The sequence below is a fragment of the Delphinus delphis genome, chromosome 1 (genome assembly GCF_949987515.2).
Source record: "Delphinus delphis chromosome 1, mDelDel1.2, whole genome shotgun sequence".
Taxonomy (NCBI): Eukaryota; Metazoa; Chordata; class Mammalia; order Artiodactyla; family Delphinidae; genus Delphinus; species Delphinus delphis.
The window spans coordinates 141316694-141329444 of record NC_082683.1 but is presented as its reverse complement, the minus strand read 5'-3'; the positions used below and the strand labels follow the sequence as shown (position 1 = coordinate 141329444).

Below are 12751 nucleotides of genomic sequence, written 5' to 3'. Positions count from 1 at the left end.
AGAAGTAGGATGTAATTCTTATCCTTGCTCCTCTATATATAGTAAAGTATTTTTTTTTCTCTAACTTCTTTCAAGATTTTTTCCTTTATATTTTATTTTCTGCAGTTTTCCTATGATATGCCTAGATATGGTTTCATTGGCACATTCCTACTTGATGTTCTCTGAGCTTCCTGGATATGTGGTTTGGTGCCTGACATTAACTTAGGGAAATTCTCAGTCAGTACTGTTTCTGTTTCTCTTTCTTCTCCTACTCTATTCCCATTATACCTATGTGAGACCTTTTGCAGTTCTTCAACAGTTCTTGACTATTTTTTATGTTTTTTACAGTATTTTTTCTCTTTGTATACTTTTCCTTTTCAGTTTTGGAAGTTTCTACTGACATATCCTCAAGCTCAGAGATTCTTTCCTCAAACATGTCCAGTCGACTTAGAAGCTCATCAAAGGCGTTCTTCATTCCTGTTATAATGTTATTGATCTCTAGCATTTCTTCTTTATTTTTTCTTAGAATTTCCATCTCTCTGCTTATATTACCCATCTGTTCTTGCATATTAACTACTCTTCTATTGGCACTCATGATCTGATTATTTCCAATATCTCTGCCATATCCCTGAGTCTGGTTCAGATGCTTGCTCTGTCTTTTCAAACTGTTCTTTTGCCTTTCAGCATGACTTGTCATTTTGGGCAAGGTGTACTGGGTGAAAAGAACTCTGGTAAATAGGCCTTCAGTAATGTGGTAGGGAGGTGTGGGGGAGGGGAAGTCTTCTAGAGTCCTGTGATCAGTTCTCAGTCTTTTAGTGAGTCTGTGCCTCTGAGCTGTGAATGTCACAAGTGCTAAGTGGGACATGGCTAGAGGGTGATGGAGTTGAGTATATCCTTTCCCCTAGGTCATTTAGGCTCTGATAAAATTCCCATAGTTTAGGCTCTGGTAAAATAGTTTCTTTTGAGTGCAGGCCTAATTAAAAAGAACATAATGCTCTGGCATGTTTCAAAATGGTTACTTCCCCCCCCCCATCCCCCAAGGGGATTTATTTTTTTCCTGATATTGACTGTGGGAACCTGGTAGAGTTTCAGGAAGTAAAACTCACAAAAATGAATGGACCCCCTGGAATTTTTAACTCTCAGATTTATGCAAGTTGAGCATCCAGCAATTCCTCAATTACACTTCGGCATTTCCTACATAGGCACTGGTATCTATGGAGGTTTCTGCCTGTGGGTTTCTGTTCTGGTAAATTGTGCTTCTCTGTATGGCCAGTCTCTCCAATTTTGAGGGCAGAGTTTTATCCTGTCACCTCACTTCTTTGAGGGATCTAAGAAGAGCATGGAGTTTTCAGTTTGTTCAGATTTTTATTTGTTAGGATAGAGAGGCAACTTCCAAGCTCCTTACAAGCTGGGTCAGAAACTGGACATGCTAAACCTGATATTTAATTGGTGAGTGTGCTCTCATCACGCTGGCCCTAGCACACCCTGCTCACACTCTCTTGCACTTCCTTATCCCCTTTTGGGATTCCTAGCTCCGACACAAAGACCATGTTCCAACTACCTTGGCTCACCTTAGTAGTTATGATATACAACCATGAAAAGTGAATTAAAAGAAAAATCTATCAGGGAACTGAGTAGAGAAAAAGATGATAATTTTTTTTTTTATAAAACTCAGAAGTAGATATTATTTGGTATTTCTTCATTGGTTTATTTTAACAAGGATTATTTTTAATTAAAAAAATGTTTATCCTTGTCAACTGAAAAATCAAAAGCACAACCTAAAAGTTGAGAATTATGTATTATTCGGTGGACTTAAGCCCAGGACACAAAGGTAAGAGAGGAGCCAGGATAAACAGGAGTTTTTGCAAAAGACAAACAAATAAACAAAAAAAACCCAAACCAAAACAAAAAAACCCCAAAACCCAGGTAGTGGAACATCAAAAGATTCCTGCTAACTGAAGAAAACCAGACATCTCAAGTTAATGAATTTAGTGCTTTCCACACATGGGAAGATGCAAGAGTCTGGTTTATTGAAATTATTCCTTTGATAGGGCCACTATCTTATTTTTCTGCACCCTGAATCCCCTCAGGGTACACAGTCAGTGCAGTGGAAGCCTGTTTATCTCCATCCTGAATTCCCCTCGGGGTGCACTGTCCTGCACCATGGGGGAGGGGAGTGGGTCAGTGGCTGAGGGTTTTACATCCTTTGTTTACTGAAATGATAGGTGACATTCTTTGTCCACATGCTCTTGTTTTTAGCTTTGAAAGTGTAGCCAGGAATGGGTATATAGCAAGGATTTACTAAAAGACTAAAGTAAGGGTCTTTTATGGGTATTTTTTCTGCCCTTCAGGAAACAGACATACTCTGTGGCATAACCTTGCTAAAATGTCTCTTAAGGCAAGATGCAAGATAGCAAAGCTCTTTTTCTAGCCAGCCTGTCATGAATAAAAAAGACAAGTGGGACTTCCCTGGTGGCGCAGTGGTTAAGAACCTGCCTGCCAATGCAGGGGACATGGTTTTGAGCCCTGGTCCGGGAAGATCCCACATGCTGCATAGCAACTAAGCCCGTGCGCCACAACTACTGAGTCTGCGAGCCAAAACTACTAATCCTGCGTGCCACAGCTACTGAAGCCTGTGCACCTAGAGCCCGTGCTCCACAACAAGAGAAGTCACTGCAATGAGAAGCCCACATACCACAACGAAGAGAAGCTCCCATTCGCTGCAACTAAAGAAAAGCCCACGCGCAGCAATGAAGACCCAACACAGCCAAAAATAAATTAAAAAAAAAAAAAAGACAAGGGGCAATCGCCACTCCCTCTGAGTGAATCACTAAATCAGCCAAAGGAGAAGGGAGGGAAATAGAAAGAAGCTCCATGACTAAGACAGTGGATATGAGCAACCTTCCACGTCTGAATGGTAGAATCCTGCTCAAAGCAGTAAGATATATCTCCCTTGAAAATGTTAGCCCATTTAGAATCTTGGGTATTAATAGCCTTTATCATTCATTTTCTTTTAGCTCATATGAATGGCTTATCACTTCAATTAACACATATTTCATTCCTTTTTAGAATATTCATGAAAGTTAAATTTCAAATGAACACTGCATATGTGGACTTTTAAGAACATTATAACATCACTCACAAAATCTACTTAGTGATCTTCACAGCAATCAGAGAGAAAAAGAAGTTGATAAAAAATGAAGCAGCAGAAGGGGGCAGTAAAACTCAACAGAATGCTCTGGAAGATTTTTAATATGCTTTCTTATTTTCGCTTTATACAGAGAATTTCCCAACAAATTTCAGAGACTTATAAAAGAAATTTTATATAACAGATACATATATTTGTCTAAAATGTACACAGAAACACTAAATATATACCCAAATGAGAGTTAAAATTTTTACATAATCATAACCTTATTTTTAATGGTGTGACATACAGCATAATAATCATAGTACTTTTCTACATAAGACAGGTTTAGCCACTTTGATTTGGTTTGGGACATTTAATATTCCCCCATGACCAGCATCCCCAAATATACTTTCCATTTTATTTTATTGTCTCAGACTTGTCAAAATTAATAAATCACTATTGTTTTTCCTGAAGCCCATAATTGGACTTCCTTTCTAAACTGCACCCATCCTTAAAATGTCATTTTCTCCTTGAACTATTTTCTGACTGCATAGGTACATGTAACTCTCTCTATTGTGCTATAGAAGTTACAGATTAAACCAAGTACTTTAACCAAAGAGATGTTTTTTAATTGAATTTCCACTATGAAATGGAGTTCAATTTCTTTAAGTTCCAAGTAGTCTAAATGTGATTATTCTCTACACTGTTTTGTTCTTACCTTTGAATTCAGCCTCTCTGCAAACAGAACACACTTATATACACAGTAGGTATATATACTTATATACATAGTATATATATACTTATATATACTTATATACATAAGCTTTACTTATGTATACTTATATACATAAGCTCTGATGAGGACAATGATGATGATTTCAAAATGAATTCAGGATTACAATATAAAATTTTAGTATACTTAAGAATTCAGGGCTTTCCTGGTGGCGCAGTGGTTGAGAGTCCGCCTGCCGATGCAGGGGGACACGGGTTCGTGCCCCGGTCCGGGAAGATCCCACATGTCGCGGAGTGGCTGGTGCCGTGAGCCATGGCCGCTGAGCCTGCGCATCCGGAGCCTGTGCTCCGCAACGGGAGAGGCCACAACGGTGAGAGGCCCGCGTACCACAAAAAAACAAAACAAAACAAAACAAAACAAAACAAACAAACAAAAAAAAAGAATTCAGAGTATGAATTCTTCCTTCGCATCTAACCAAGCTCGAATTAGTAGTCTTAAATATCAACTTAAAATTTGAGTAGATACATCCTACTCACTTAAAATGAAACAGAAAATTGGAATTATTAAAAGAAATTATTTTAAATCTATGCTCTTAGTTGAAATTTCATGTAAGACTCAGTACAATAAATGAGAGTGTCACAAATGGAATGATTAACTATGTCTAGAGGAGAAAAGCTTCCTGCGTGAGGTGGAATTTTAGTCATTTGTGTCTCATGTAGAATCAGATAACGTGTACATTAAGCAAAATACTTTTTTAAAAAATCCAGTGTCTTTTTTTAAAGGCTCTACAACGCTGCTACTTTTTTTTTCTTTTCTTAGCATTTTACCCTCACACACCCTCCCAACCACTACCAAAAGAGAGATGTTAAACAAAAGCAAAGGATGATGAAATTCAAAATTGTCAAAATCACCCTTCTTTTACATCCATTCCATCCAAATTCTTCATCAAATTACCTTCCAAAATGAGAATAGAAAATTGGCCCTAATAAGCCCAGACAATTGAAAAGTAAACGTAATGTATTTTAATCCTTTGTCACAACTCATTATCCTGGAAAAGTAGGCAGAAAAGACAAAAAAGCAAACTTTAAAAATCTACTTCCTTCTATTTGTATCTCCTGTGAAGGGCTGGCGACCCAAACACTGGAAACCAAGCGGCAGAGAAAGAAATGCATTAAAGCAGAAGTTTTGGACGTTTAGCATCCCTGCAGATCCTGGTCACCTCCGCTTCCCTGGTTCATTGGAGAGGAAAGTTTATAGCGGTGACCCTTCGATCCCAGATTGACGATTTACAAGATAAGAACTCAGGATCGGTATTGAGGAGAGGAATTTACCTTTATTTCCCCTCTCCAAGAAGCAACGTCGGGGTGGTGGCGTGGAGAACAGCATTTATGTTAAAAACAACTCAGCTATAAAGAGAAGCTACAGATATGTACGCTGACTGTAACTATCACATTTCATTAGGTCAAGTAAAAATCTAAAAAAAATTTAAATGTATGTATGTGTGTGCTGAACCTACACGAGGCTGAGTGGTCACTGAAATCATGACACGTCTGAAATACACGACATGAGTAAAACATGTCAGCCTTTCTTGGACCCACTCTCCCCAGTCTGTCCAGACTGTGTCTTCTTCGGCCCCCCAAAGCCTAGGGACCAGACCAGGGGGCGGGGGCGCGCAAGGGGATTCCCTGCGCTCCGGAACCTCCAGGCTCCTCTGATTCCGGGAAAGGAAGACCAGGGGGCCGCCCTTCCCCCGCAAGAAGATCTGCCTCGGCACCGGGTCTTGGAAGCCTGGGTCAAAGACCCGAAAGAAGGAAAGGAATCAGGCGCGAAGCCCGGCGCCGAGGGCGGAGAAACCCAGGGAGGGGCTCAGGAAGATCGAAGTGGGGAGGGGGCGATCCGCTTTGCACCCACCTTGGGGAAGCCGAGCGCAACCTCCCAGGTTTCCGATTTTCCAGTTTCCGTGGGTAAAAAAAATCCTACCCCGACCCGGGCGGGTCTTACGCAATTATTTAAGTGGAGAGAGGGAGGAAAAGTTTTGGAGGGGGAGAAGGAAAGGCGGAAAGAAACAGTCATGCCGTCACGTGGGCTGTTTTCACGCATAAAAGGAAGGTCCTCTCCGTTAACTTCCAGTTGTCAAACGACTCGCAGCCACCGTCAGAGGACGCTCAGGAACTCCGCACCGCGCCTTCCTCCAACTGGACAGGCGGGACTCACACAACGCAACGCCTCTGCCGGTCCCGCGCCCCTCCCGCAGCCGAGATGCTTGCCCGCGCGCTGCTGCTCTGCGCCGCCCTGGCGCTCTGTGGTGCAGGTGAGTGAGTGAGTACCTGGGCGCCCGGCACCTGGGACTCCGCGGCTCCGTACACCCGGGTCGAGTTTCCGCTCTGACCTCTCCAGGGAACTCTAGGTATTCTGAATACCCTCGGAAGACAGAGGCTGTATGGCTTTGTAAAGAGGCTGGACCACTCGAGTCCAAATAAACTGGACGGACAGCTCAGCTTTGCCATCAGCTCTGATCATCATGGGTCACTTATTTAACCCGTCCGAGTCTCACTTTTCTCATCTGCTAAATAGGAATCGTGATACTAATTTGCAGGTTGTCATAAGACAGAATCTGATCAATATATGCGAGATGTTTTGTTTTTAATAGTACCTACTGTTATTGAATGGAAATAATTGTGTTAAATACCCTAGTTAGTGCTTTCCTGCCCCAGGGAAGTCCAGATTGTTTTTTCAGGTGAGCAAAATGTTTAAAAATGAAGCTGTTTTTACTTTGAAATTTTCTCTACTTTTTTTTTTTTTGGCCGCACTGCGCAGCTTGCGGGATCTTAAGTTTCTTGACCAGGGATGGAACCCAGGCCCTCAGCAGTGAGAGCAGTCTTAACCATTGGATGGCCTGGGAATTCCCTGTTTTGTTTTTGTTTAATGTAAATTAAGTCATGCCACTTTAATACTGTAAGCCATTCAATGATTTCCCTTGACACATGGAATAAAACCCGAATTCCCATAAGACCCACATGATCTGCCTTTGCCTTTTCTGAACTCACCTTCCACCTCTCCTCCTAGCTTTGCTTCTGCCACACTCTCTCAAACACGCCTCAGGGCCTTTTCACTAGTTTTCCTCTCAACTTGGAATGTTCTTCGTCCAGATCTTTCAACAGCTTTGAGTTCTGACAAAAACAAAAAGAAAACAACAAAAAAAAACCCGTAAATTTTGATTAATGTACTAGATCAATTCACTTTAATTTTGGAAGTCCTACTTCTTTGAGCCTCTTAAAAAGGCTAATTTGAACATCTAAAAAGTTACAAAGAAAAGCTTAACAACATTCCACCAATATGTCTGGTGGAATATTCTGTTACCTTTATTTAGAATAGGAAGTTGGTATTTCTACATTATAACCATTCTGTGAGGCAAGCCAAAAAAAAATTGTTTTCCCATGACTACCTGTATATTTCTTGAACTTTTTTTATCATAAAGTTGAATCATAGTAAGTAAAACAATTAAATGTTTAAGTCAAGATTAAGACACTGAAGAATGATTTATTCACTGTCTTTACTTTCTTTTTTTTAAATTCGGGTATAGTTGTTTTACAATGTTGTGTTAATTTTTACTGTACAGTGAAGTGGAGTTCCCTGTGCAATACAGCAGGTTCTTATTAGTTATCTATTTTATACATATTATGTCATATATATGACATATATATTAATCTCATTGTCTTTACTTTATTGTAGCAAATCCTTGCTGTTCCAGTCCATGCCAGAATCGAGGTGTATGTATGAGCGTAGGATTTGACCAGTATAAATGTGACTGTACCCGAACAGGATTCTATGGTGAAAACTGTACCACACGTAAGTTTGTTTTTGGGTGCCCTCATTTGGAATGGGGATATATACAGTTCTCATTTTACAGAATTGTGTCTTATAATGAGGTCCCATTAATTTCTCTTTTTTTTCTCATTGCAGCTGAATTTCTGACAAGAATAAAATTATTCCTGAAACCCACTCCAAACACAGTGCACTACATACTTACACACTTCAAGGGAGTCTGGAACATTGTCAATAACATTCCCTTCCTGCAGAATATGATTATGAGATATGTGTTGATATGTAAGTACAAATCACTTTCTAGGGCTTTCAGCGGCCTCAAAGAAAAATGTACTTTATAAAACTTTAGATTTTTATACTTAATCCAAAACATTTAAATATACCATTTTAGTTTACCTTCTGTCTTAATGGCCAAAAATATTGACATCTGAATCCCTTCAAGTTTATAAAGTTCTGTCTCACAGTCAGAATTCTACTTAAAATCCTGTATACCTGCATACCTCTTCTAACCTTCACTGTTCTCGACAGTTTGTGAAGGAAGTGTGGTCTAGTTGTTTATTGAATGCCCATGGGCCACAGAATTGCACCCATTAAAATAAATGGATAATTTGGATTGGGGTCAGCAAGAAAATACCTTTATTTCTAAAGTGAGTGTCAAGCCCAGACATTCCTCATAGGCCTCTTCAGCAGTAAGTGGATGGTTATTTGAAAAATCAAGATGGCTGGACCATACTGTCTTCTGTAAAGTATATATACGTTATCAAAGATGCATGTTAATGAATCATTGTTTCCTCTTTTTTGAGTACCAGTGGCCGCTGGCTTTAAAGTATAACTGTTTTAAAATAGAGTATCTTTGTTGGAATTAAATTCACTCTAGTGCCACTTTGCATATTTTACAATAAAAATGAACATTGATTTGCCTTGCATATGGGAGCAAATAACGTTTTTTTTTCCCCTCAAATTTCAGCGAGATCACATCTGATTGACAGCCCGCCAACTTATAATGTGCACTACGGCTATAAAAGCTGGGAAGCCTTTTCTAACCTGTCCTATTACACCAGAGTTCTTCCTCCTGTGCCTGATGACTGCCCAACACCCATGGGTGTCAAAGGTGAGTGAGAGGAAGCAGTTAGAGATGTATTAACTGTAACTGGGATTGGATTGCTACCTAGAAAATTTGACCATAAACTATGATTTATTTGTTAATAAAGCCATTTTTTCCTTATGGATATCTCTGGAGATTTTTTGAAAGTGTGAGTCCATGTAAACTACTCCATGAAAGTGAATGGGCATTTTGGTATAATGTCATGATGTTTTCAAATTCTATCATTAAAACTGAATTAATATTAAACAAAATAGATTAAAATATTCAATAAGAAGTTGTTCCCCTGTATTTTAGAACTTCCATTTATATTATGATCCTGTTCAAAGTTGTACTTCTCCTATAAGTGAAAAAGACCCTGGTTAATTGACAGTAGTCACTCTCTGCTTCCTTGAATATATAGATGGATTCTTATCTTAGGCTTTCTCATTTTTCAGGGAGGAAAGAGCTTCCTGATTCAAAAGAAGTTGTGGAAAAAGTACTTCTAAGAAGAAAGTTCATCCCTGATCCCCAGGGCACAAATATGATGTTTGCATTCTTTGCCCAGCACTTCACCCATCAATTTTTCAAGACAGATCATAAGCGAGGACCAGCTTTCACCACGGGACAGAGCCATGGGGTAAGACAGAGTTAAATCAAAATTAGTAGCAAATCATAGTTCTATCTATAAAAACCTTAAATGGAGTTTCCATTTTAATTCACTGGTTTGGTAAAAATACAAAAACACACACACAGACACACATACTTACATACATATATACAGATTATTATTTGTAGCTTGGCTCTTATATTTTTAGTTTAAAATATTGGCACTGCAAAAGGTTGTCTTCAAAAACATTTGTACCCTGATTATGCTGCCTTAAATATTATAAGGTGAGATGTTTGCAGCATTATTATCTCTTGGATTTCAGGGACATAGCTTCAAGTTATTGATAAGAATTTTATAACAAACATTTTCTGCTGCTTTTTAAAAGAAGTACCATATAGTTATAGTGAAACTTATGATATAAGCTCCATATGAGACACTAATAGGTGACATATTTAGGAGACATATTTAGGTTTGTAGGTTTTATAGCTTCAGTGGATAAACAAGTTAATTTATTATTTTGTGGCTGTGAAAAATGTGTTACTGAAAAATTTTAATTAAAGCAAACTAAATCATCAAGTTATTTAGTGATAAATACATCATAGACACTTTACATAAGAATAAACAACAGCAACAAATTAAAAATTTTCCATAATCTTCTAGGTGGACTTAAATCATGTTTATGGTGAATCTTTGGAGAGACAGCATAAACTGCGCCTTTTCAAGGATGGAAAAATGAAATATCAGGTTTGTTCCATTTAAATATTAAGAATTAGTTATGACCCACTACCCACCTATGTTCAAAATCTCTAATGATTAAAATTTGTTTCTTACCTCTTTTGTTACTGTTTTTTTTAGATAATTGGTGGTGAAATGTATCCTCCCACAGTCAAAGATACTCAGGTCGAGATGATCTACCCCCCTCATGTTCCTGAACACCTGCGGTTTGCTGTGGGGCAGGAAGTCTTTGGTCTGGTGCCCGGTCTGATGATGTATGCCACAATTTGGCTGCGGGAACACAACAGAGTGTGTGATGTTCTTAAACATGAGCATCCAGAATGGGACGATGAACAGTTGTTCCAGACGAGTAGGCTAATACTGATAGGTAAGCAAGAAGGGCAAATCATTTAAATACAACCCTCTTCCCCAGAGAAAACTAACTTGGCTAGGTTTTCAGTAATTCTGGGGGAATGTAGTATGTGTAACATCACCTGCTCCATAGTCATTCAATTCCTGAGCTTTTGATGGTAAAAAAGAAAATATAAAAGTGAAGGAATGGCAAATTAACAATTGCATTTTGGCTTCTTGAACGTTGGTGAGAAGAAATTCATGTTCTAAATGTTTCTTTTGTGCCAATAGGAGAAACTATTAAGATTGTGATTGAAGACTATGTACAGCACCTGAGTGGCTATCACTTCAAACTGAAGTTTGACCCAGAGCTGCTTTTTAACCAACAATTCCAGTACCAAAACCGTATTGCTGCTGAGTTTAACACACTCTACCACTGGCATCCCCTTCTGCCTGACACCTTTCAGATTGATGGCCAGGACTACAAGTATCAGCAATTTGTCTATAACAACTCCCTCTTACTGGAACACGGCCTCACTCAGTTTGTTGAATCATTCACCAGGCAAATTGCTGGCAGGGTAAGCATTATTATTGAAAAACAAAACAAAACAAAGGACTTGTCAGTAACTAGAATTTCTGCTGCAGAAATGATTTTTCTTAAACTTACTAAAAGAGTAATTATTTGTTAGTAATATTCTTTCCTTGAAATAAGAAGCCTAACATATAATCTCGATTATAATATAATGTTACCATTATAATCTAGATCATAGAAATATTCTATAAATATTCCAAACTTACAGTTTAGGTCTCAGCTGGGAGCTGGGGCATCAGTCTTATGTACTTGGTACCCAAGGGATGCTTTTAAAATAGAAATCCGGGAATTCCTTGGTGGTCCAGTGGTTAGGACTTCACACTCTCACTGCCGAGGGCCCAGGTTCAATCTCTGGTCAGGGAACTAAAATCCTACAAGCTGTGCAGCACGGCCAAAAAAAGAAAAAAAAAAGTCTTAAATATGCCTAAAACTCAATTGTGTTCTACAATGTAATTCATTTTCAACAGGTTGCTGGTGGTAGGAATCTTCCAGTTGCAGTAGAGAAAGTATCAAAGGCTTCAATTGACCACAGCAGAGAGATGAAATACCAGTCTTTTAATGAGTACCGCAAGCGCTTTCTGCTGAAGCCTTATAAATCATTTGAAGAACTTACAGGTGAGAAACAGTTTCTAAACTTCTTCAAAGAGTCAAGGGGCAAATGAAAACGGCAGAAGTTGAAAGGAAATTGAGCAAAGGGTAAGACTTTTTTTATTTTGTAAAAGTTTTACATTGGTTGTATCTCTGTCCTTGTCACCTTCACAGGAGAGAAGGAAATGGCTGCGGAGTTAGAAGCGCTCTATGGTGACATTGATGCCATGGAGCTGTATCCTGCTCTGCTGGTAGAAAAGCCTCGACCAGACGCCATCTTTGGGGAGACCATGGTAGAAGTTGGAGCACCATTCTCCTTGAAAGGACTTATGGGTAATCCTATATGTTCTCCTGAGTACTGGAAGCCTAGCACTTTTGGTGGAGAAGTAGGTTTTAAAATCATCAAGACTGCCTCAATTCAGTCTCTCATCTGCAATAACGTGAAAGGCTGTCCTTTTACCTCATTCAGTGTTCAAGACCCACAGCTCACCAAAACAGTCACCATTAATGCAAGCTCTTCCCACTCTGGACTAGATGATATCAACCCCACAGTACTACTAAAAGAACGTTCAACTGAACTGTAGAAGCTGATTGATCATATTTATTTATTTATATGAACTATTTCTTTTAAATTAATTATTTAATATTTATGTTAAACTCCTTGTGTTACTTAACATCTCTGTTAAGGAGAAAGGGGTCATACTTGTGAAGATTTTCATGTTGATTTTAAAGATGTCTTCAAGTTAAAGGGGGAAAAGAGTTTTCATCCTTTTGTACAATCCAATGAGAAATGAGTGTGACATCTTTTTACTTGAATTTCAACTTATAATAAGAACAAAAGCTAAGATGTTTGAACATTTAAATGCTGTTACAAGATGACAAAATGCTGCACATTTCTTTCTACACCATCGATATTTCCAAGGTGTCTTCCACGATGTGTGAGAAGCAGCTACCTACTCAATGATCATTTTATGATCTTTTAGCCATTTTCTGATCAGTTTACTTCTATTTTGTTTTCCTGGTTTTAAGGTCTGAGTTTGTCTTTCTTTGGACTCTATACTTTCTTACCTGAACTTATGCAGGTTTTCAGGAAAAGCTCAGCTCAGGACTACTACAGAAGGCCTTTACAAGAAGGTATACACTCATTT

At 38.7% G+C, this 12751-nt stretch overlaps 1 protein-coding gene across 1 annotated transcript; it reads left to right on the top strand.

Annotated features, from left to right (window-relative positions):
* Positions 1-6101: 6101 nt before the first annotated feature.
* PTGS2 (prostaglandin-endoperoxide synthase 2) lies at positions 6102-12187 on the top strand. Its single transcript, XM_060009897.1, has 10 exons — positions 6102-6153; positions 7575-7691; positions 7806-7949; positions 8635-8778; positions 9207-9388; positions 10019-10102; positions 10214-10460; positions 10715-11001; positions 11483-11630; positions 11778-12187. Exons 1-10 carry the CDS (start codon positions 6102-6104, stop codon positions 12185-12187), a joined length of 1815 nt encoding a protein of 604 aa, XP_059865880.1.
* The last annotated feature ends 564 nt before the right edge of the window (positions 12188-12751 follow it).

What these genes read in the sequence shown, in the direction of transcription:
- PTGS2 (XM_060009897.1), top strand. Translation starts at nt 6,102, where the DNA reads ATGCTTGCCCGCGCGCTGCTGCTCTGCGCCGCCCTGGCGCTCTGTGGT. An exon ending in ATGGAAAAATGAAATATCAG is followed by an intron (nt 10,103 to 10,213) that starts GTTTGTTCCATT and finishes TGTTTTTTTTAG; the next exon opens with ATAATTGGTGGTGAAATGTA. An exon ending in ATCATTTGAAGAACTTACAG is followed by an intron (nt 11,631 to 11,777) that starts GTGAGAAACAGT and finishes TCACCTTCACAG; the next exon opens with GAGAGAAGGAAATGGCTGCG.